This window comes from Drosophila albomicans, chromosome 3 (assembly GCF_009650485.2).
Source record: "Drosophila albomicans strain 15112-1751.03 chromosome 3, ASM965048v2, whole genome shotgun sequence".
Classification (NCBI taxonomy): domain Eukaryota; kingdom Metazoa; phylum Arthropoda; class Insecta; order Diptera; family Drosophilidae; genus Drosophila; species Drosophila albomicans.
Genome location: NC_047629.2, coordinates 54,669,922 through 54,695,452, shown reverse-complemented (window position 1 = coordinate 54,695,452; position 25,531 = coordinate 54,669,922). Strand labels below are relative to the sequence as shown.

The 25,531-nt window shown below is 40.2% G+C and overlaps 2 protein-coding genes, 1 long non-coding RNA gene and 1 other non-coding gene across 5 annotated transcripts; 2 read left to right on the top strand and 2 right to left on the bottom strand.

Moving 5' to 3' along the window:
- Positions 1–7,106: 7,106 nt before the first annotated feature.
- LOC117571032 (E3 ubiquitin-protein ligase ariadne-1) lies at positions 7,107–8,880 on the bottom strand. Its single transcript, XM_034252995.2, has one exon. It carries the CDS (start codon positions 8,822–8,824, stop codon positions 7,289–7,291), a length of 1,536 nt encoding a protein of 511 aa, XP_034108886.1. The 5' UTR covers positions 8,825–8,880; the 3' UTR covers positions 7,107–7,288.
- A 1,466-nt stretch (positions 8,881–10,346) lies between these two features.
- Positions 10,347–11,239, bottom strand: LOC117569410 (neurofilament light polypeptide-like). The gene is made up of 2 exons (XM_034250546.2): positions 11,141–11,239; positions 10,347–11,068 (listed from the first exon to the last, which is right to left on the bottom strand). Exons 1-2 carry the CDS (start codon positions 11,159–11,161, stop codon positions 10,466–10,468), a joined length of 624 nt encoding a protein of 207 aa, XP_034106437.1. The 5' UTR covers positions 11,162–11,239; the 3' UTR covers positions 10,347–10,465.
- A 1,117-nt stretch (positions 11,240–12,356) lies between these two features.
- On the top strand, positions 12,357–12,429 carry Trnam-cau (transfer RNA methionine (anticodon CAU)). Its single transcript has one exon. It is a non-coding gene; the product is annotated as a tRNA-Met (tRNA).
- A 658-nt stretch (positions 12,430–13,087) lies between these two features.
- On the top strand, positions 13,088–24,963 carry LOC127565465 (uncharacterized). Of its 2 annotated transcripts, none has more exons than XR_007954770.1 (3): positions 13,088–13,128; positions 13,181–13,519; positions 24,592–24,963. It is a non-coding gene; the product is annotated as an uncharacterized LOC127565465 (long non-coding RNA). The 2 variants fall into 2 exon arrangements; XR_007954771.1 differs by having other exon boundaries at positions 13,111–13,519; positions 24,592–24,724; positions 24,782–24,963.
- Positions 24,964–25,531: the final 568 nt, after the last annotated feature.

Genomic DNA, 25,531 nt, shown 5'->3' with positions numbered 1-25,531 from the left:
GCCCAGAGAAATAAAAGTCGATCGACAGTTTTGTGTACAGTCGACAGTCCTGCTCTTGTCTCTGCAAGTGTGTTGTCTTTGTTTTTGTTTTGTTTTTTTTTTTAGTTTAGGTTTTTGGGGTTGCAGTCAAAACAATTTATAATTTCAACGCCTTGAGATAACAAATAGCCCCGACGGAGTGCACGATTCGACAATTAATCATCGCGTCGCATTTTGCTTGCCTCGTGTTACTTTTTCGGGCATAATTACGGCAAATGCATTTTCAGGCAGCAGTTGAGGCCGCCTTCGAGTGCCACAAGACAGTTAAAAATGACGACTAACAAAGCCCCAAAACTAAAATGAAATGACAAAGCTAGCTAGCAAGCTGGCAAGCTGGCAAACTGGTAACAAATGCAACCCAAAACATGCTCGAGATGATCGATTAGCAATCCAAATGCAGTCCGAGCCATGAGCAGCGAGTCATGCAAAACAATTGCGGCCACAAATATTGGGACAGCCAAAATATTGGCCATGCCTTTTGCATTTGCCATAATTTGGCAATTGAATTGATTTCTGTGCAGCTTTTTTTCTCATTTCAGCTGTCTAACTTGGCTGGCTGTCTGACTGTCTCTCTCTCTCTCTCTCTCTGTCTCTCTGGCCAAGCCCTAGAGCAAAATTTGGTTACGCTCACGTTTGTGCAGGAAATCGAAATCGTTAGCCTAAACTTTATGCTCATGCAAAAGGGTTTGGCTGTGTGATATTTCATGTTTGCCGCCGCCAACGCCATCGACATCGACAATATCGCTGCCGTCGCTGTTGCTGCTGTCCCTGATTGATTGAGCGTCGGCGTCGACGGCGACGGCGACGATGGCGGCGCCTGCAGCGACCCCTTGGACGGCACGTACACCCAGCCCCTCCTCCTCCATCTCGCTCTGTCTCCCACACATGAGGCAAGACGCTGCGGTTCAAAGGTGCCACTGTTTTCTCCCATTATAAATGATCATTTGATATGCCGCCATCGTAGATATCGATACGATTTATGACCAAGAAGTTGCCGTTTCTGTATTGTTTAATGTGCATTTCCAAATTGTTGACGAATTGTGTTTTGTTCGTTCGCCCTCCGCTTAAAGCACATTGTGTGTGTTTGTCGCTTGTCGCTTGTCGCATTGTTCGTCCCCATATTTTCCATGTTCCATGTTCCATGTGCAATTTTTGCATACTTCAGCAAACGCGTCATATTTTCGAGTGGTTTCGCTAACATGCAAAGGACACTTGAGAGCCCAGGCACACAAGTGGATCCTTAAAGAGCATTTCTTCTGCTGCTACTGCTTCCACTGCTGCTTCTGGCCAAGGGCTTGAGTGTAGCTACATTTTGAATGGGCACAGACCCAGTATGTCTCTGCGGAGGGAGATGAGAAGAAGCTGTGACGATGAGGATGATGATGAGGCTGAGAATATGATGATGATGATGAGGCTGGCTGTATGCATGATTGTGTTATATAATGTGCTGGCAACATACACACACACACACACACACATTCGTATGCATATCTGATGATGGCTGCTGCTTCAGCAAATGTGGCAAGGTAAAAGAGAGAAATCAATCAATGCTTGGAAATCAGTTTTGCCTTACACAAAATTGTTGTTGCTACTGCTGTTCTGCTCTGTTTGCAATTCAGCTGAAAGCAAAACATTTAAACAAGTAAAATACATTAGATTGGTCATTAAACATGCAGCAACAACTGCACAATCAATATGGCACAGAACGAGCGAACGAGCGAGCGAGAGAGAGCGACAAACAATGCTTGCCATTTCCGCTTCCTGTTTGCACACACACATACACACACACTCGCACTCACATTGACAACTGCATATCCTGCAAATAATGCGCATATCATTTACGGTGTCAATCAGGAGCAGGACCGCAGTCAGTTGGCCACAAAAATCAACAGCAACAGCAACAACGAACACTTCAAACAGCGTTGAACTGCGCTTCGCAATATCCTGTGTGTGTGTGTAGCATCCTTGATATCCTACTGCTTTATGGCTGGGCGTCACTCGGCCATAAAATGTATTGCGGTCATTTTAATATAAAATAATTAATTTCAACGTAAATATTTATAGCAGCAAGAATATGCCGCATAATTGATTTGTTGCCCAGCAATCACGCAGCACGGGAAGAGAAGGAGAGAGGAAAGAGTTCGAGTTGTGGACAGCGCTCATCATGATTGGCATTCACGATTCAATCATTACAATGAAATAAGCATAATGAAATACAATATAAATACATTAAATGCCGGGCAAACAGTTCGCATTGCGTTTGCCATTCAAACATTGAAACCAAATCCCGATATTTCATCTCATTTCATAACATACTTATTTTTCATATAAAAGGGGTGAATGAATTGGGTCTGCGCCATTTTGCAATTAAAAGCTTTACACTTTGCAATCAATATATATGAAATAATTAAATAAAATGATGCTTAATTAAATTGTCACGACCTTTTGCACAAAAACAAAAACGCACACACTACACAGATACAGATACAAAATAAGACGAAAAATTGTCGCCGTGCTGATGATGCAAATGATAAGCTGGCAATAGTGTGGAAAAGAGACAGGAGAGTGCCAGAGAGCGATATAGAGACTCTAACAATACGAGGAACTGAGGAATGCTCTTAATTTGTGCGATGAGCTCGCATTGCGAATAAAGTTGCTACTCACCCAGCTATGGGCATTATGCTTATTGCAGGCACTTTGAAAGGCTTGAAACTAATTTATATACCCGCTACCTATAGAGTAGAAGGGTATTATAACTTTCTGTATTGGGGTATTATAATGTATGTAACAGGCAGAAGGAGGCATCTCCAATAAGAGGCAACTTTATATAGTTTATATATTCCTAATCAGAGTTCACAGCCTAGACGATAAAGCCATGTCCTAGATCTCAGTGACTATCATATATCGAATAGAGATATACAGTTTTATTTCTAACTATCTGGTATATTTTTCACTATATAGTATATTATATTTTGAATGAACTGTATTTTTGATTGACATTTAATGTAGTATATTTTCAAACTAATACCGCACCGTCTTACGTTTATTCAAAATAAGTATCAGGTATCCAACAGTCGAGCACACTCTTACTTAACAAATATATTTATTGTAAATACTTGATATTCCATATGCTGAGCTAATAGCAATTGATTAATATGATTAGTATTATAATCGAAACAAATAAGTATAAATACACATTTACTTATTTGCTGCAAATTAATATAAAAAACTTATCAATAAAAATAACCATGAAATCATCATTTATTAAATTCTTCAGAAATTTAATAAATAAATAAATGATAAATATAAATAAATACAATAATAAATGTATTTAAATTAATCAGTTACTTTCAGTCAACTATTATTTATTGTTAGCGTTATTAAAAACTAGAAATATATATTTAGTTATTTGCTGCATATGAATAATATTAAAACTTTGACAACATGTTGCACTAATCAAAAAAAAAGGTTATTTATTTAAGGCAATTAATTACATGATGCCTAACAAGTCTTTAATTTATTTATGCAAGCGTACAATGATCAACTGTCATGTTTAATTTCTGCTCGGCGCATATGTATTTTGTGATGTCATTGGGTTGCTATTAAGTTAGAGTATTTCTGATTCTATTTCGTCATCAGTTGATCTCTTCATGTTTTTGTTTGTTTCCAAATTGAGTTTCTTTTCGCGCACATCACAAAAATGTGACAGCTAGTTAATGTGCCCCTTCTTCTCGACCCCGCATAGCATACCAACCTCTTTCCTCACTCAGAGAGCTGCCTTGCCTTCAATTAAATTCAATTGGGTTTTGTGCCGCTTAAAACGCCTGCGCGCGTGCTTCAATTTAGTTAGTGTTTTGAAGGAGAAGCAAAAGAAGAGGAGAATAGAAGGGGAAAGAGGCAGAGCAGCATAAGATCAGCAGCCATCTCAAAAGTCAGCTAACAAAATGCACTTTGCAGCTGCTGTTGCGGCTGCTGCTGTTGGCGAGCGATAGGCAAATGAGTTTGCGCATTAGAAAAAGCACGAAGAGGCATAAGAGAGGGACAGTGGCAGGGGCAGGGGCAGGGAGGGAAGAACACCGCTGTGCGCCGCCTGTCAGCGTATCAACGCAATTTGTGCACTCGCCAATAGACGACGGCAAATTATGGCCAGCGATGCTCGGCGACTGCGCAAAGTGCCTCATAAATTCACGTCGCTGATGAAGTGATAGTGAGCCGCATCCACAAGCTTCGAGTTGGACCTGCACTCGATCCGCATCCACATCCACATCCAGCTTCTTTTCCAGTGGCAGTGGCAGCCTCAGCTCGTGTCTGCAGATTGTTTATGGCAGCGGCGAAATTTGCTCAATGGCTCAACTAATGTGCCAAAGATACGCTGAGTGCTCTGGCAATTAGAAAGTACCTACAAATTGACAAGCCCAACGATAACCGCAAATTAGTGCGCTGCGAATTTATCGGCAATATTAATTATTAAATTCCCGCTGCCTTAGCAATGAGTGTGACACAGTTTTTGGCTTAAAACACTTACGCTGTCTTCCCAACTGACCTTCGCCTTCGCCTTCTAGCGTGAACAAATTCAAGGACAATGCCATGTAATTGAAAGCGCACGAGTCGAAATCATAAAGCAAATTTAACAACATCAAGTGTCTGACAACGACAGCGATAAAGTGCAGAGAACAAGAAGTAGCTGGTAAAAATATGCCATCATAAAAATAGCTAAAGCCAGGCCAAGAAAATCCGCCCAAGAGAAGACAAGACGCTGTTGGCTGGTAAGCACAAAAACAAACTGTAGATAAAAATTTCAATAAGCTGCCCCAAGTGCGCCATCCACGAATCGAGTGCGATTGAGAGTGGGGGACAGGACTCGAAGACGAAGCCAAAGGCAGGACACGAACTGTGACCGCTAAGCTGCCAAGAGAAAAAAAACAGGAGCAGCAAACTGTGGTTAAGAGTGAGGCCAATAAATAAAATTAATAGGAACTCAGTCGAACAGCTTGACCAGCCTCATCTACAGGGACCTGAAGCATTGAATCAGGAAAGCAGGAAGAGGGCTTTGGCCAGGATTTCTTTTTTATTATTTTGTTGACTTGTTGAATCAGCCACCAGCGAGCAAGCTGACAAACTGTTGAGCAGCACTTCAACACAGTCGATACTAAAGTTACTTAAAGCTGAGTTCAAGTGTGACACAAGAGACTAAGACAGAGCTTAAATTTTAAAGAGAGATTTACTAATTTAAACATTAAAATGTTGCAATCAATTTTGTCAAATTTAATTTCAGTTATTTTTTTCTTAATTTACGTCTTTATCAGTAAATTGCAATTGTATTTTAGGACTTTAATTGTTGTCATTAAAATTTAATATCTTTTCTATATTTAATATGTAATTTATTTTACATTTTAGTTTAAATTGTAAAGAGGAATTTACTAATTGAAATATTAAAATGTTGCCAACAATTTCGTCAGTTTTAATTGTAGTTATCTTTGACTTAATTTCAGTAAATTGCATTTGTATTTTAAAACTGTAATTGTTGTCTTAAAAATGTATGTCTTTTCTGTAAATTTGAATAAGTATTCTTTTCTTTTATTATCATATATTGCAATTATTCAAATTTTCCCTTTCTTTCTTAATAATTGGCATTGGCAATTGCAAGTTGACATTTCATATTCTTCATTTCAGATATTCTTTCATTTCTGTAGTTTCAATACATCTTTCACTTCTCTCTTAAAGCGATATTTGGCTTACAATTATGATTTGTATAATTTTATTGTCATTCCCATTTCTAAACTTACATCATTTATTTATCAATGTCTTAGCGCTTTTCTCGAATTACCAATTTCAATTTTAAAATTTAATGAAGTGAAATATTTTGTATATTTTTGTTATCATTTTCATAACCACCTTTCTTCAATCAGTATTTTCCTTGAATATTTTAATGATTTGCAAATTTCTTAAATTCCGATGCATTTCATTGCTGTAATACTCAAAATTTGATATCAATTAGACATTCTCCGCTGAGCTCCTTGCTGGGGCGTTCCCACAGTCGACAACTACATGGGTTGGGGCAACAGTTGGCTGCAGTTGCAGTTGCATCTGCCACGTTGCTGACCTCGCATTGAACTGCCATAAGAAATCACTCTGCAAGTGCTGCAAATGGCCAACAATTCGCTAGTTGCACTGTGCTGGGAGGGGGAGGAAGGAAAGGATGAGGTGCAACGCCCACTTTCAACACTTGCCACAACAATGCCGCGCAAATATTTGCGCGACCCAAAAGCAAAAATCCAAAAGCCAATAACCAGACATGGCAGGAGATCAATGAGCGACTGTCTCTCTGTCTGTCTGCCTGGCAGCCTCAATTTGAAATCCAATAAAATTTAATTGGAAACTTCATCACGGGTGCGAAAATTCACACTTGGCCAGGCCAAGCCAAGCCATGGTGTGAGATCTGGCCAGGTGAAGCGAAGCCAAGCCAAGCCAAGCTAGGCTGGAGCAGGGAGCAGTCACGGGCACGACTTGGCTGCCGTTTGCCGTAAATCTCGTGCACCTGGCGGCGACTGGCAACTTCAACTTCAACTGCCAACTGGCAACTCGAAGTCGGACTTCGAGTCAAGCTTTCGACTCAGTGCAGCGCAGCGCATCGCGATAAGGAAATATTTTTCATATGAAAACGCTGCGCAGTCGCCGCTGAATGTTCCGTTTGGTTCCGTTATTGGCCATGGCTCTATGGCTTATTTATGCTTTTCCTTTAGCCATGCCATATCTTGTGGCATTGTCGACATTAATCGCTTTGTTGCGCCAAAAAGTATAACATGAAATTGGATTGATTTATGTTATAATTACAAAAGCAACACAGCAACAGCAACAGCCACACAATGTATACAAATAATGATGGCTAGTTGATAGCCCGTCTCTTGCTGTCCCTCTCTAAAGTGTTGGCCAAAAGTCATTAAGATAGCCAAGAAGCGAAAGGCTGAAACAGACTGAGACAGCTTGCAAATAAATCACTTTGATTCGAGATGAGTCATTAAATGCATAATTGAACCTTGATAATTGCGAAAATAAAACACATCGTATAACTGTAGAATTTAGATGTCTCTTGGCCAATTAGCCCAAGAAGCCAAAGTCGAAAAGCTTGTGCGTTTTTTAATAACTTTAACCGAACTGCAATAGAAATATAAAGTCTTCTGATAAATTACGATGTGGCTTTGAGGTGTCGTTGGTATCGATTAAATCGAGATTAGAGCTGTGTTAAATATTATTCAATAAATTCCCACCAATCCTTCTCGTAACCTTCGCGCACATGAACGAGCAAAACCATGCGACGCTTGCGGCAATAATGCGACAGATCGAGAACCTTTTGCTTTACCTCGTACAGATTGTGGACGGTTATCTCGCGCTCCAGGAACTCGGAGATCTTCTCGGTGGCCACCTCCATGTCACGCTGATTGTCCTCGAAGATGATCTTCTGATTGTTCTTGTGCAGATAGAATGCAAACACATAGCTGTACATGAGCGTGGCACGGCATTCGCAGAGCACATCGACCGCCTCCTTGAGGAATTGCACCTCAATCCAGTTCATGTTCTCCTGCATCTCAGCCATCTTGGCCTCCACCATGGAGTACAGATCCTTCTCCATGCCCATGCTCAGCATGTGGTTCGTGTACCGATTGTAATAGTGCAGATAGCGGGCCATCGAGGACCGATACAGATCCTGAGCCTGTCGCGCCTGTTTGCCCTCCTCCTCCTCGAAGCGATTGCAGCTGTACCAGGAGGAGCCATGTGGCTCCCAGGAGCCGAGACACACCCAGCAGAAGTCGTAGCGACACGAGGGATTCTTGCAGACCATGTGATTGCAGCCGCCGTCCTTCTCGATGGTCACATTGCACTTGGGGCACTCCTTGGTATGATGGGCAATCCAGTTGGATGTCTCCGAGTCCTCGTCGTTCATCTTGAGCCATTGCTTCAGCCAGGTGCAGCTGACAGGTTCGTGCCAATTCTCGCCACAGCCAAAGCAGAACTCGTGGCCACATCTACAGCGCACAGCTCGCGGCTCACAGTAGACGGCCTTGATGGCGTGCGTGCAACTTGGCGCCGGACACCAGCGCATCAGTGAGTTGCATTCAACGAAAGTGTTGGTGAGCAGCTGCTGATAGCGTGCAACAACCTCTGGATCATCGGCGAGCTTAACGAACGACACCTCGTCGACGAGAATGTCACACTCGACGGCCGGACAACTGATGCTGTGGCCCAATCCCTCGCTCACCGTCTTGTTGGCCAAATACTGTTTCCAGCAGGCGCCGCAGAAGGTGTGTCCACAGGGCAGCCCCTTGAGCTCATCGCAGTTGCAGTAGCAGATGCCGCAGATCTGTTCGTGGGCGCCACTCGGACTGGGCGCAGCCTTGAGGCTAAGGGTTGAGGGCGTGGCAAAGGGATTCACGACATGGGCGCGACGAAAGAACTCCTGGGGACTGATCTCGAAGTACTTTTCGAAGAGCGTCTCCTTGTCCCAGCGGTAGTGATTAAGTATGATGCGTGTGACTTGCGGTGATATCTGCAGCACGCTGTTGACTTCGTCGATAATGTTGCGCTGAAGTTGCTCAATCTCATCGGATGTTAGCACCGTGTAAACGAACTCATCGATCTCAGCGTTGCGCCTGGGACGCTCGGGCGAATCGATTTCGGTGCATGTGTCCTCATCGCTCTCCACGCACGTCATCAAATGGGATGGACTGTTTACTGAACGCTGCGAATCGCCGTGATCTTCATCCGAGTATTTGTCGTCAGAGTTCATATTCGAATTAAACGAACGAAATTATGAGAAAACCTCATAAGGCAATTTCTCAGACTACTTTGATATGGGGTTCGCTTTTAAAAACAAACTTTAAGAATTCTTCGTGGAATATTAAGTACCAAATAAATCGAATATTTGTTCTAAAATTTGATTGTGAAAAAGCTTATTGTGATGTGATAAACAACTTTTTGGAAGTTATTTCGATATGATCAATGTTATCGATATTATGATACCGATTACAATATTCTATTATGTCAACGATGATCCCTAGATGATCATCGACGTGAATGACTTCGCTGATCAGACGGAGAATTGCAATTCTGATAAGAACACGACCAATAACACTTTTTATTAAGAGAAAGAAGTTGAATAAAAATTAGAATATTATTTAGAAATTGTAGCACATATTCTTATTAAAGTAGCTATCTGTTTAAAATTAGTATTCAATTCATATCGAAATTTTTTTTATTATTATTGGAGCATAACATTTAATATTTTAATGTTCAATCAATTTTTATGGAAAACATTTTTAGAATTTTTAATCAATTTTTTTGTAAGAGTATATATTATTAGAATATTGCTGAAATTATTAACAAACTTTTAATTCCAGGTGTTCTGGAATTCATAGAATCTTGCGCTTCAGCTTTGCAACTTTTTGGAAGTTATTTCTTTATGATCAATGTTATCGATATTATGATACCGATTACAATATTCTATTATGTCAAAGATGATCCCTAGATGATCATCGACGTGAATGACATCAGACGGAGAATGACAATTCTGATAAGAACACGAGCAATAACACTTTTTATTAAGAGAAAGAAGTTGAATAAAAATTATTATTATTTTGTTATATTTATTTAATTTTATCTTTTTAAAATTAGTATTCAAATCATATTGCAATTTTTATTCCCGCTACCCGGGTAGAAGGGTATTATAACTTTGTGCCGGCAGGAAATGTATGTAACAGGTAGAAGGAGGCATCTCCGACCCTATAAAGTATATATATTCATGATCAGCGTCAACAGCCGAGACGATCTAGCCATGTCCGTCTGTCCGTCTGTGTGTCTATCTGTCCGTCCGTATGAAACACTGGATCTCAGAGACTATAAGAGATAGAGCTATAATTTTCGACAGCATTTGTTATGCTTGCACGCAGATCAAGTTTATTTCAAATTTTTGCCACGCCCACTTCCGCCCCCACAAATCAAAAAATCGAATAACAAGCGTAATTTTAAAGCTAGAGTTGCGAATTTTGGTATATACAATAATTAGTATAATAGTTGGTTGCAATCAGATAAAAATTGTCGAAGTTATTAAAGAAATACTTTTGTATGGGCAAAAACGCCTACTTACTAGGGGTCTGAGTTGCTTTGGCTGACAATCTGGTATATTGTGCCGTCTATGGCATATTTTCAATGCGGTACTATATCGATATACCAAATATACCATTTGGTATATTTTTAGTATTTTTGCAGTATATTCGGTATATTTTGAAAATAATACCACAATATTTTGCCTTTACTAAAAATGGGTAGCGGGTATCTCACAGTCGAGTACACTCGACTGTAGCTTTCTTGCTTGTTTATTTTAATTTAGTTTGATTAGAACAGAAAAATATATGTTATTAGATTCTAACATTTATTCTCCGTTTCTTCCTTTGCGTCGTTCTCTGCTTCTTTCTTTGCTTCTCATTAACCCTTTGCATCCTTCTTTGCATGCTTCTTTGAATTCTTCTGTGCATTCTTCTTTGCCCCCTTTGCTTCTTTTGCTTCTTCTTTTTGGCTCCTCCTTTGCTTCCTTCGTTGCCTCCTCCTTTGCTTCCTCCCTTGATTCCTTCATTGTTTCGTCATGTAATTCCCCCTCTGTTTCTCCTCCCTTTGCTTTTTCCCTTGCTTCTACTCCTTTTCCTTCTAGCTCTACTTCTCCCCCCTTAAGGTTTTTCTCTTCCTGAAGCTCTCCTTCTTTCTTCTCCACATCTGTCTGAGCATTCACATCCTTTGGCTTCGGCTTGGCGGCCTCAAACCTTTCCTTCTTGACTTTCTTCGCAAAGTTACAGCACATATATGTGGGTAGAAGGCACTTGCTGCAACGATTGCTTCCCGAAAGAATCTCTGACTCGAAGTTTTCTTCAGGAGTGTCAACGGCATGTCCCTTCTTGTACGTTACCTCAACTTCTTGGCCATAGCGCGAGACATATGGTTGGCCCTTTATACACCTTTCGATAAATAAGGTTTTCGGCTTCTATTCGAGAATAATATGAACGGATTGAACACACATTTAATTCACAGTCACCATAAAAGTTCATAAACTTACCGGGGGAGATTCTTTAGACATTTTTGCAGAATTAAAAATTAAAAAATATGCGCACTTAAAAAGCTGCTTCACACTGGACGACAATGCTAGCAATGACTAAATATTTGACAAGTGGAACCTGGTTAAAGAGATGTCAGCAAATGTCAAGCGTTTGTGTCAAAAACTATCGATTAACTAAAATGAAAAGAATGTCAGAGCATGCAGCTGGTAATCGATTTGAACTGTCAAAAATATGTGTACATGAGTGACTGATAATTTTATAGTCATATATAATAAATGCATCATGATAATGTTAATTATACCCGCTACCCAAAGGGTAGAAGGGTATTATAACTTTGTGCCGGCAGGAAATGTATGTAACAGGTAGAAGGAGGCATCTCCGACCCTATAAAGTATATATATTCTTGATCAGCGTCAACAGCCGAGATGATATAGCCATGTCCGTCTGTCCGTCTGTGTGTCTGTCTGTCTGTGTGTCTGTCCGTCCGTCCGTATGAAACACTGGATCTCAGAGACTATAAGAGATAGAGCTATAATTTTTTTCGACAGCATTTGTTATGTTTGCACGCAGATCAAGTTTGTTTCAAATTTTTGCCACGCCCACTTCCTCCCCCGTAAATCAAAAAAAAAATCGAATAACAAGCCTAATTTTAAAGCTAGAGTTACGAGTTTGGTATATATAACAATTACTATAGTAGTTATGATTCCTGAAAATTTTGTTGCGATCAGATAAAAATTTTGGAAGTTATTAAAGAAATACTTTTGTATGGGCAAAAGCGGCTACTTACTAGGGGTCTGAGTTGCTTTGGCCGACAATCTGATATTGTGCCGTCTATGGTATATTTTGAATGGTGTACTATATCGATACACCAAACATACCATTTGGTATATTTTTAGTATTTTTAGTATTTTCGGTATATTTTGAAAATTATACCGCAATATTTTGCCTTTATTAAAAATGGGTAGCGGGTATCTCACAGTCGAGCACACTCGACTGTAACTTTCTTACTTGTTATTTGGTTAGTTAATGTTAAGCATACTTTTCAGAAAATATCGCTGTAGACACAACTATCGATTAAGAAAGTATTCGCTAGAAGAAGAATGAATCTATTAATGAAAACATTGACAGATAATGCAACTGGTAATCGATTTGGATTTCATCTAAGAATCGAACTATGATTGATTGATTGATTATTTTGTTGCCCATCGACACAAGGCCTCGGTGGCGCAGTAGGCAGCGCGTAAGTCTCATAATCTTAAGGTCGTGAGTTCGAGCCTCACCCGGGGCAGGTAATTTTTTTGCTTTTTATACCCGCTACCCATAGGGTAGAAGGGTATTATAACTTTGTGCCGGCAGGAAATGTATGTAACAGGTAGAAGGAGGCATCTCCCGCTCTATAAAGTATATATATTCTTGATCAGCGTCAACAGCCGAGGCGATATAGCCATGTCCGTCCGTCTGTCCGTCCGTCCGTCCGTATGAAACACTGGATCTCAGAGACTATAAGAGATAGAGCTATAATTTTTTTCGACAGCATTTGTTATGTTTGCACGCAGATCAAGTTTGTTTCAAATTTTTGCCACGCCCACTTCTGCCCCCGCAAATCAAAAAAATCGAATAACAAGCCTAAATTGAAAGCTAGAGTTGCGAATTTTGGTATATGCAATAATTACTGAAGTAGTTATGATTCCTGAAAATTTAGTTGTGATCAGATAAAAATTGAATGGTGTACTATATCGATATACCAAACATACCATTTGGTATATTTTTAGTATTTTTTTAGTATTTTCGGTATATTTTGAAAATGTTACCGCAATATTTTGCCTTTATTAAAAATGGGTAGCAGGTATCTCACAGTCGAGCACACTCGACTGTAACTTTCTTACATGTTTTTTTTTAGTATTGGAGCATCAAATTGAATATTTTAATGTTCAATCACTTTTTATGGAAAACATTTTTAGAATTTTTAATCAATTTATTTGGAAAAGTATATATTATTAGATTATTGCTGATTATTAACAAAGTTTATTTTTTTGCAGGTGTTTTGGAATTCATAGAAGCTTGTGCTTCAGCTTTGCAACCGCAGTTGAAATGAATTGCAATATTCATGGGGTTTTTTGCATTTGAAGTTCGGTATTCTTTTTCCACACTTTCCGCACATCAAAATGCATTGGATTTCGTCTTTCACTCCGCTCTCAGGACACCAAAAAAAAAGATGAAAAATGCGGAAAAAAAACCAAACGAAATACAGCGCCTAAAAGCTTTTGGTGTGTTTCATAGCCACATAACCCCTTCATTTTTAGAGCACAGCCAGAGATGGGAGCAGAGCGGTGGAGAGGATAGGGGAACAGAACAAAGCAATGTCTCAAGTGGCAAGGGTAAGGCACAAAAATTGCGATAACAACAACCACAGTAGAATTGCGATATAAAAGTACAGTACACCGACCAACACACACATTTACACAACAAATGCTGCACAACGAGGCGAATGAGTATGCGAAATGAAAGTGAACGAGCGCACAAGGATAATGGCGAATGGTGGTGTGGGTAATGAGTGTGCATAATGCATATGCAGCAGTTGAAGAAGAAGCAGCAGCAGCAGCCTTTCCCATTGAACGTGGATTCAATCTGCCGTGTGCTGCATATGCATATAGAAATACAAATACAAATACAAATACGAGTGGAAGTACATACAAATACATATGTATTTATGTGCACTCGTTATGCGCTGCCTTTTAAAACAAAAGCTGGCAGCTAACCCGCCAAAACCAGCAGCAATAGCAGCAGCAAAAAGCATTACAAATAAAAAAAAAATGCAAAGTCGCCAAAAAGCAGCAGCAACAACCGAGGCAGCAACAGCAGCAGCGGTGGCAGCCACAAATCCCTTTCATCAGCACAGCATCTGAGACTGAGACTTAAACGCAGGCTGAGAACCCTTTCCAGCTGCTCTTCGAGTCTCAGCCAAATTACAAGAAATCCTTTCGTGCGCGTGAATGCTTTGCTAAAAATACAAAAAATACAAAAAAAAAGTAAAATGTGAAGGAAAAAACGAGGCAAAAAAATAAAACGAAAAGCAAGCCAAAAGCCGGGCAAAGAAATACGGAAAAGGAAATAATTTGACCATTTGCAGCAAATGCACAAAAACAGCCGGCAAATGACAACAAAAGCCAGTCAGCCACATTGCCACAGGGACATTAAGGGGATACCCAACCAAGGGGCAGCAAGTAGGAAGGCAGAGGGCGGCAGGAGGAGGAGAACGTGTCATGTCATGTGTGGGCGGTTTTTGGGTCGCTTGAGCATTACAAGAATTTCTACGCTGCCGATGCAAATGAGGACGCGCCACTTGTTGGCCACGACTTTTTATCATTGACAATCGGGTTCAGAGAGGGAGAGACAGGAGACAGTGCGGAGCGAGAGGGAGAGAGAAAGAGAAAGAGAGACTTTGGCCACGTCCGGCATTTGCTGATGGTCAGCAACGATGGCCAAGTTCATGGCCCTGACGTGACCACGCCAAAGCTAAAGCTAAAGCCTGAGCCAAGCAATGCGATGCCAAGCCTGCAATGCTGCCTCCATAATGATGATCATGATGATGGTGATGATGATGATGATGCCACTTAGCTGATAGGCCAACTCAACGAACGTCGTCGCATTTTTCTGCGCCTACTTTGGCACACAACTATTTGCGGTAAATTTTCTTGAGAAATTTTTATTTTATTTTCCTGCTGCTGCTGCTGTTGCTGCTGGTTTGGCTTGAGTTGTGTTTCTCTCGCTGAGTCTACAGCAGCGGCCAATAGTTTAAGCACACTCACTCAGACAGCAAGTGAGTCACACATTCATTTGGAAGGATGTTCGCTTTGAATACATCATGTAAATTAGCTAGCTAATTGCAAGACCTTCCACACAATACTCAGAGCAGAGAACTGAACGGATGTGTGCTGATCGTGGCGATAAATGTGCCGCATCGTATTATAATTACTGTCCATTGTGTGTGTAGTCTGTTTTTCAAAATGCTATACAAAAATTAGCTAGAAATCATCGAGCATGAAGCGCCACACACAACACACAACAACAGACAACTCACCATAACGCAACTGTAAGAAAATCAACGCTTGGAACTAATTTGATTTTGATGCGACGCTTAAAAATGATATAGAAATAAGTATGACTTAGTTTTTGAGGCAGCGAGTTGAGTGATTACATTAACGGTTCCTATAGACAACGAAATTTATGTGTGTGTGTGCTTCCTCTTTCATTCCATTCCGTTCCATCCCGTTGTCGACCTTGAGTTACGGTTTTAGCGGTTTTCAGGTTCCACTGTGGAGCAGTAGCAGTAGCTTTTGGCTTAGGCGCCGCTTCATATAATTAAAAAATTAATTTTAGATTTTAGCATTGTGTCAGAGATTTATTACGTCTCTTTTCGGTTCATTTTTTCCCCTTTTTTGCTTGGTGTGTGTTAAGTTTTTTAGTCTAGACTTAAATTGCAATTAAATGTGATGTGATCATTTATCAAGCGTCCGAGAAATGGGTGGAACTTGTTGTTGAAATATTATTCAATCTGGACTTGAAGATTTGATCAAGAAAGTGGTGGCGAATTTTGGGTTAGATGGCAGATTCATATATTAGATATATCTTTAGATAATTAAGATTGTCGCATCGAAGTAGATTTCTTGCTAAAGATTGTGACAGATGGAAGATACGCTAATGACTTTGCAGATTAGAAAGATCATCTAATTGGAGAAGAAGCATACTATTAATTTAATTAATTAATGTGAATAATTTAATTTTTATCTCTAGAGATATCTACAAAGTTTTAGAGCAATCAATTTTTATTAAAGCTCTTTTTTAAATATATGTAAAGAGATAATTTTGCATAGACTTATGAAAAGAAACAGCACATTTGCACATTCTTTTTAAGAAGCAGGCATTTTTCATTATTATCCATAGATGCAGATATGTCATGAAGTCACTTCTCGTATTCCTGGCGTATCCCTTTCAAATTCTTTTGAGCATTTTCGATTGTCATCCCATTTGTGATTTTATTTGGCTGCTTTTTGAAGTCGAAGTCAAACCTTTGTCAAATTTGCTTTGATACTCGTGCATTGCCATTGCCATTGCCATTGCTGGTGCTACCCCTAAGGCAATGAGACAGAGAAGGCTCAATCTCCACCCCCGCACCCCCGCAGGACTTCCAATCAAATGCCAACAACAACAGCACAAATAAAATGCTGCCGAAAAAAAAAACGGAGAAAAAGAAAATGAGGAGGAAAAATCAATGCGACAAACATACAAAAACTTTTTGGTGTGAAGAAAAGTGAAAGTGCCCCTTACACACATGTGAGTGAAAGCAACCCCCAAAGCAGGGAGAAAAAAAAGTGATACACACATCCCCCACACACACACACACATGCAAGTGTATGTCGTCTATCTCCCTCACTCTCAGCGCTAAACATGCGCTTATCATATGTGTTGTCAGCGCGGCTTTTTGCTTTTGATATTTAAGCATTTCCGCCATCTTGAAGATGGAATGGATGGGATTGAAGGGTGGGTGCAAGGGTTGCGATGTGGTGATTAGGAAAGTGCGTTAAGAGGCGAAAACTACGCCACTTCAAAAGGAAAACACACACAGTTTTTCATACGAAATGGCAAATCGGTTTTGGCCCGGCTCAGTTACTTTTGGCCGAGAGACTTCAAAGGCGGCGACGGCGGGTTTTGCATTTCGCCAATATTCTCGCGCTTTTGCGGCTTCACCGGGACATTGACTTGGGCGTCAGTTGGACGCTCTCCACTTGCCACTAACCACTTGCTACTTGCCACATGCCACATGGAATTACATGATGTATTTCAGTTGCTACTTCGCAAGCAGTGAAAGTTCTTTGGGCAGTGGAATTTTTTTTTCGTCGTAGTATTTCGCGTGCTTAGTTGACATTTAGTCGGCTTGACATGTTCACACTCGCAGCGAAGGGCGGCTACCTTTTTATGTGCCCTATAATTATGGAAAATACCTTATTAAAGAGGGTATTATTTTTATTATTGTTTTCTTTCTTCTCTCTCCCGTTTTCCGTTCAGTTTTGCGTTTCTCTCTTGTTTTGGCTAATTCACTCGAAAGGTGCGTCAGTCGAGTTCATTAACTGTCCAGCTGAACTAAGATAGGGTATTATTAAGTAGATCTCTCTCAGATCCCATATTGACTGCATGATGTGGCTGTGGCATGTGGCAGCTCTTGAGTTGAACAATACGCCACTGATTATAGGGAATTTATTTGTCGTTTATTCTCAGCTTATTTTGTTAATTCCTTCTTGACGGTCTTTAATTGTTTGTCGTTTTGTGTTGTCGTTTCATTTGGCTTTTTTCTCTTTCTCATTCTATTTTCTTTTCTTTTATTTTGTTTGGACTGCGGCACGTCTCAGCTGCCTCTCCCACTGTGCTGTGCTGTGTTGTGTGTGTTTCTAATGCATGTCACGTGACAAAATTGTATAATTTCCAAACGGGCAGCGGGCCGCACGTCGCCCATTGTGACATTTCCGGTTAATTTGGCGCCAGCTCAGCCAGAGGGAGACTTTGGGATTGGGATTGGGATTGCAGTCGGGAATGTAGATGTAGATGGCGATGGACTTGGAGTTGGGGCTGCGGTGACTGTTACAATGACTCTCAGGCTACCTCAGTTGCCTGATGTGGCTGCCACACACATTTTTTGACACTTGGCCAAGCAAATCACGAGACGAAGAAGCAGCGATAATAACGAAAAGAGTAAAAAAAACACAAGCCAGCAACCTTTCCCTTTCCCTTTTGCTTGTAGCTGTTACATACATAAATGCAATTACCTTTCCCTCTGGTTACCCGTAAAGTACTCGTTACTTGACAAAGTCGTAACTTACTTTTCCTTTCATTTTGTGCCCACAAGCGAAGGCGAACAGCAGACGCAAAGATCAATGCCAGTCGCAGTCGCAGTCGCAGTCGACTTCGCAGTCGCTGTTGAAGTCGCAGTCGCAGTCGCAGTTGGCCATAGAGTCAGAAATTAGTAAGTGCAACTAAGCAACCAGGGCGCCCACTCGCAAGCCACTCACCTGGTATTGCTCCCTCACCTCCCCCTCCACTTCCTCCCCTCCCTCTTATCTCCTCCTCATCTCCTACTTCTTCTCAGAGCGGCAGCAGCAGCTATGCCATGAGTAACTGACATTAATTCAAATTGTTAATTCATGCCTGTCACGCTTTGGTACAGCGGTGTCCCCACAACATTTCCTATAGACCCCGCAACGACTTTGACTCTGCTCTGCTGTGGTTCAGTGTGGTGCATGGCGAGGGGGGCGGTGGGGTCTGCTCTCTGTGTGTGGTGATTGTGTTGACGGCAACAGCTTGTTGTTGTTACTCTAGCTGTCGCTGTCGTTGTCGTTGTCGTTGTTGCTAATCCAGATCAGTGACCAGTTCCACTTAGTAAGTACAATGCCAACGGCAAGGGAATGAGAATGGTCACAGCAAGAGGGGAAAGAGCGAGGTGGAAGAAGGGGGCGAAGAGAGTTCTTCCCCCACTGCTTGTTCAAGTCAATAAGAAGTTAATTTAATTATGCGACTTCAGCTTAATTACTCGTGCAATCATTGCTCAATTTCACTTCCTTCCAAACGAATTTCATTCTCATTTTCGTTTTCGTTGAGCCCTCTCTTGGGTTTCAATCTATCTCTATAGAGGTATCGGCATCGATAGACAAACCAATGCGAGACAAGTACGAAATGAAAGTTGTTTTTAGAAGTTGTTTGCTTGCTTATAATTCTTACAACAACAATCGAACTGCAAGTGCTGTGATTTTTGTTGTAACGCAAAAAACTTGGTCTTGAGTTATTTTGGCAGCTGTTTCATTGACGTCATTTGCTGTCGGAGAACTCTGCAAAACTAACTTTATTAAATATATATATGCCATGAGTATAAAGCTATATCTCTGTATATACATATATATTTATTTATTTATTGATTGCTATTTTTTGCAAAGGCAATTTATGTGCACGGCTTGACTTTTTTAATAACATTTTAAATGCCATGGCATTTATTACCATATTTTGTTAGTCATGTTTAGTTTTTTCTTCCATCCCCCCCGCTCTCCCTCTCTCTATGTATCTCTTCTGTTTATAACTTTATATGCACACTGATGCAGAGATAACTGTGTCATTGCAGAGATTTTATAATTGCAACGTTTAAATACAAAATAAAACTCATAAGAGTCAAATGACTCAATTCTGCATTGACATTTATTTATAGATTTCATATTTTATTACCCAAAGATTATAGAATGGCCTGGCCAGTTTTTAACTGGCATATTTATGAAGGAAACTCATTAGAATTTTATGCACGCCAGTTATCAAGATCATTTATGCAATTATTTCCATAATAATAAATTGCGAAGATTAGATTTACAACGAAGAATAAAATGTGATTAGTTTTATACATTTCCCATTGAGCTTTAATAATAGCAGATAATAAAAAGCTTTTAAAAATCAATAGAGATCGAATTGTTTTTAGCTTTATTTACTCTGTTAAAGTTGTCCACCTCAGTTGACTTTAATATTTCATGGCATACCAAAAACCAACCCTGTGCTCTGTGTTTTTCCGCAATCTCCACTCAATTTTTTTTCCCTTTTTTTTTGGTTTTTTTTTTGCTAATTAGCAAGCCAAGCCCAGCCCACAAAAGCAGTCGCTTCAATGCTGCAATGCTGCATCATTGCAATCAGTCAAGAAACTGCACGCTACTTGATAATGAGCATGAAGACGAGAGACACAAGCAGAGAGTGTGTGTGATGCCATGTGCAAAAAGCAAAATGAAAAAAAAGATGCAGGGAAAAAAGTGATGGAAGCGAAAAGAGAAGGGCGAAAGAAAAACACTTCAACCAATAAATGCAACGCTGCGCGCTGCAAGCTAAATGAAGTGTAGGCTCAAGTAAAATACAAAAAAAACGGGCAAAAAAAAGAAGGAAAATGGGAAAAAAAATTGCACATTTTTAACCCAAACCAAAGTGCAAAAATATGCATACACTCAAGCACAAAAAGGATAACCGGGCGGCAGTTTGGAATTGCAGCCACAACCTCATGCGTCCTGCTGTTGAGTCGCAGCTTCTGCCTGACTGAGGCACAAGTACAAGAGGCAGCACTTGAAAATGAATTTATGCTTCATGCATGATACATCATCATCATCAACATCATCATCATCATCATCATCGTCGCAAACACAATCATCATCAGCAGCAGCGGCAGCTACCACACCACATTTTGGGTAATGGAATTGTATTCAAACCGGGCTGCTTGAATGGCTGCCAGCAAAGCACGCATGACGCCAGCTCATATCTCGCTCTCGCTCTCACTCTGCTGCTTATCTACTCGTGCTGGCCCCGCTCCATTGTCATCATGAGTGTCGTGATATCACAGGCAGTGGCAGTGGCAGAGTTCTGCTTCTGCTGCCGCTGCTGGGGCACTTGCAGCATGTAATGCCCTGGCCATAAGTGTTGCTACGTGCTCAAAAGCGTTTCATATTAATACGTCAGACAGCGATTGTTGATGGCATATTCCATATTCTCCACATCCACACGGCTGCTCCTGCCAATGCATGTGCCTCTGTTCTATGTGTGGCAAGCAATCAAGTCATGTGATCCCTCTATTTAAGCGAGATAGAGAGCGAGGGTAGAAAGTGACTTTAGCGCTATCCCGAAATAACAAACACTCACACTCCCCGCCGCATTCAGTCACACACACACATGTGACTAAACATCTTGGCACTGCATTCATACGAGTATTCATTGCATATTCATATGACAGCTAGGCCAACCCCCCAGATCAGACGCCCAAAAACCCTTCCATGCTCGCCAAGTTTGTTGACTTTTCATTTTGTTTGGCTGGCTGGAAAATTCATTGCGCCTTGTTTACTTTTAGCGCTTGGCATGCTCAAAACAAAACGCTTTGCCTCGACTTCTTGCCTTGGCATCCACGGCGTATGAATAATTTAGTGAGTCATTAAAAACGAGCGAGGCATCCTCCAGTCTTCAGTCTTCAGTGTTCAGTCTCTGTCGCAGTCTCAGCTTCAGCTTCAGCCAGCTGTGATTGTTATGACACTTTTCATTTCGCTCACTCAATGGCCTCCCCAAAGACCGCATTAATATCGCCTCGCCATGCTGCATTTTCCATCATTTACACGACTTTGGTATTTATCGCTGGCAAATATGAAAACTATGAACTCATATGCATTTTCCTTTTGACTTTGGCTTTGACTGCTGCGTCTTTAGCCCGTCGCGCCCACTCAAATAATTTCACTAATTGCAGTTGACTCCTCTCCTCCATAAAAAAAGAGGCGGGGGGAGAACGAAGTCGTCTCAGCGGGACATTTTCTGTTTTGGCATTTGGCGGCTTTTCGTTGGCATTTTGGCAGTTAGTTCACAAAACTGTGTGAACGCCTTTAAAAATATGGCAAACAGTTTATGGTTGCGCTACAACGCAGAAGAGCATTTCGATTTTAATGGTTTCTTTGCCAGCTGGATTGTAAGAAAATCTAAATATTTCAGCTCTGATTGGATCTTGAGGAATTTGGATGTATTAATGGTTATTTCTCAAAGTTGTAAATTGTGTCTAACATTTTTTCATCATAGACCTAAACTTGATTGTATTTTTCTTTACTGATTAGTATTACTTTTTCAAGCCCAAAGTTGACTTTTAAATATAAACTTTTTAAACTAACAAAATTGATAAATTTTACTCGAATTTTTCGATACAACCAAGAATTTCAATCCCAATCTTTCAAGCTCGTTTTAATTATGGTTTTTTCTTTAATTGACTTTAAGTATTGTTATTATTAGTTCATAGTTGAACTAAACTATTTTTCAATGAGCTGAATTGAATTTAACTCAAATCTCTCTTAAATTACTTTTTTGGTTCTTTCTTTATTTGACTTGTTGTGTTGTTATTTCCAATTCATATGGAAGCTAAACTTTCCCATTTTTCCTTAAACTTTTAAGTTATGAACTCTATGAAATTCACCTTCAATCTCTCTTAAATTACTGCTTTGGTTCTTGCTTTAATTGACTTGTACTGTTGTTATTTCCTTTTGGTAACTAACCTTTCGAATTTTTCCTTTTTTCGCACTAACAAATTAGATTTCGCCCTCTAGACAATCTCTATGCACATCAGCTGGAACATCATCCAATCAATATGCACAATCTGGCTAGTGTTTTAACATTAATTACTCTATGGACACTTTTATTGGGCTCTTTGCTGATAGATTTTTTGGCAAGTTTATGGGGCAGAGCATAAACATAAAATTCAATTCACAGCCGCAGAGCATATCTCGAGTCCATGTTGTTCAGCCATGCATCTGTGGCAATAATTCACACCCCCTTTTTACCTGTTGTGGGGCAGTCCTCCGCCTTTCCTTTCCCTTTGAGTTGCCAAAAGTCTGCACAAATTGCTGCAATGAGAGCTGTGAAGCCAAGGCAAAGCAAAAGCAAGGCGAAAGGTGTTGCTTTGTTAGAAAATTTCATTATTTTAGCTTAAGCCACACACACACTTACACACATTGAACGATGCTTTGTATTTATGTGGTAGGTATGTGCACACATGCCATTTATAGCCAGGGATTAAAAGTCAAATCCTTTTGTTTAAGTGCCAAAATTAATTTGCATTTGACATGCAATGGGCCAGGGCCAAAAACATGTTGCCAGACAATGTCTAGCCTCCTCCCTTTGACTGCAGAGAGTGCTGGGAGGTAGGAGTCGCCTCCCCTTCGTCTTGGGCGAGTTAAATGAAAAATAAAAAAAAAAACGAGAAAATATTTGGTTAGCCACATAATGCAATTGAATGGCAATGCAAAAATCTCACTAATCCGTTGATTGCACTTAATTGAGTTGGCCATAAACGGGCAGGCGGAACGCGCCACGTTCACCGAGAGAGCCAAATATAATCAAATACCAATTTAAATTAACTCAACAGCAATTTAAGCCAACATCAGCAGCAGCAGCCACAGCCACAGCAACAGCAACTATGTAAGCGGTATGACGGCGACGAGGTATTGGCAGAAAAAATTAAATTAGTGCAAAAATGTAAACATGTTGTATGCTGCATGTAGCATGAATATACACAAGTCTAGTATGTGTGTGTGTGTGTTAGTATGTGTGTTGAATGCGGACAACGAGGAAGGCGACTTGGACATGTAAATGACGCCCGGCACCAGCCCCAAAACATGTTGACTGCATGTAAAGTGACTTGGCTTGCAGCAGCTTTAACTCGACTTTGGCCTAGACCAAAGCCTGATCCAAATTCAGATTGAGATTCCAATTTCCATTGAATGCAATCGTTTAACAATTTGCCAGAGTCACAGTCAGAGTCAGAGCAAGCAAGCATCGAAACGGAGTGTTGTCTCCAGACTGGCGGCTTATTAATTATTTGTTTATATACAAAGCGCATGCACTCGACTGAGTTTCGCCCCAAAAAGATGTTTTTTTTCCGTTCGATCGTTCGTTTGTTTGTTGTGGTCAGTTGCCAAAAACAAAAAGTATCGCATTTCAATCGAGGGACTTGCAACATTGTGTGTACGTTAGTTCCATGGAATTATGATATTTTCTGCGTAATTTGAAACGCTTTTAATTGGCGCCTATGCCGCCCACTTTACTCTCTCACTCACTCACTCAGAGAGAGCTCTCTCTCTCTTTCTCTGTCTACACTCTACCTGTCCCGCTTGCTCTCTGTTTTTCTGCAGAATTGTTTAACATGCACGTAATTTGATGCTAAGCGAATTTGAAATTTTATACAAAAATATGCGCCATAAGAAGCAGTAAATTTCTCGACTTGCCACCAATAGAGTGAGATAGACATAGAGATAGAGCGAGACTGAAACAGAGAGAAGCGTAGAGAAGTCGTGCCGTTAAAAATGAGAGAAAAAAAAATGTTGGTAGACAGGAAACTTAAGTTTTTTGTTACCTACACCGACTGCATGTGTGTGTGTGTGTGTGTGTGTGTGTGTGTGTGTGTGTGTGTGTGTGTGGTGATATGGCCAAAACTAAACGGCCCAACTAACGGCATAACATATTTTTGTGTTTACCCTTCGAACCGCATGGATTAGCCCCAAAGACCCCCCGAGACCTCCTGAGACGGGAACTGTGTAGGCGCCGCATTCTTATCACGACAAATTAATCAGCTTAATCCGTCGAAAACTTGGCAAGTTTTGCATGGAGTGGATGGAGTGCAACCTCATCCTTTCCACCTTTCCCCTTCGACAAGTTCCTCCCTTCTCTCTCTCTTTCGACAGTGAAGTTGACTGCCTTCAAAGATAAGCGAAATGTTTGCAAGTTATTGTTGCTGGAACAGTTCCTATTGTTGGCATTGTTGTTGCTGCTGTTCTCTGTTCTTCGTTCTGTGTGCAACATGCAACGTTCACATGTTAGGCGCCCAGGTAATAACGAACTTCTCCTCTTCCCCCGCTTGCAGCACAAAAAACGGTTGGCGTGTTCCGACGGATTAATGCGCACTGCTTGAGGGTGTATAATGCCAAAGTATAATCTAATAAGCTGGTGAAATTGTTAAAGGACCTCATGGATTTGCTTGGGGATCTCTGTAATGGGTAAAGTTTAAAATTGCATTAGAAGACTGCATAAATAACAAGGCAAATACAAACAAGTAACCAGCACAAATGCCATGGGGATGAGTGTCCTTATTGAATCGCTTCAAAACAAACAACAGATCTTTTCCAGATAATGAAACAAATAACAACAGACTAAGCATAGAGCAATTTATTTGAAAAGGTGTGGAAGTTATTAAGCTATTGGTTACACAAAATTGTTTAAAAATAAATAATAAATATACACAAGAGAATAAATAAGAATAAATATTATTAAATGCGAAATTCAAAACTTATCAAAGTGCCAGACAAAAGAAATAAAATTCAACAATAAGATATCTGATATAACTATTATATGTTTCCTATTTAATATTTATTTAATTATAACTTATTTTCTATCTTCAACATAACAAATTGAACTTTAATTTATAAATTGTTCCACTTTCAATGACAACCACTGCATAAACAAATGAATTTTGAAATATTCAAAATATTATCAGCTCTAGAATATCAGTTATTTAATATCCTTCTAAAATATTCATGTTTTGCTTCGCTTTTTTTTGTGGGTTGTGTTGTGCCATTTGTAAAGCTTTGTTCAAATCAATTTTCATATGAACATTTTAGCAAAACAGCAGAGAAAAATGAAATGAAATGAAATGAAATGAAAGCCTGCGTATTGTTCCTGCTGTCCTGTTGTCTGCTCTGTTGTCCTGCCACTGTCAGTGGCATTAAAATGCATTTGGGTTTGACAAACGCAATTGAACGAAATAAGAGCGTGTTGGCTTGTTTGTTGGGCTAAGTATGAAAAGG

Coding starts and splice junctions, on each gene's coding strand:
- LOC117569410 (XM_034250546.2), bottom strand. CDS start 11,161: ATGTCTAAAGAATCTCCCCCG. Junction 11,069..11,140: donor TGTCTAAAGAATCTCCCCCG/GTAAGTTTATGA, acceptor ATTCTCGAATAG/AAGCCGAAAACCTTATTTAT.
- LOC117571032 (XM_034252995.2), bottom strand. CDS start 8,824: ATGAACTCTGACGACAAATACTCGGATGAAGATCACGGCGATTCGCAG.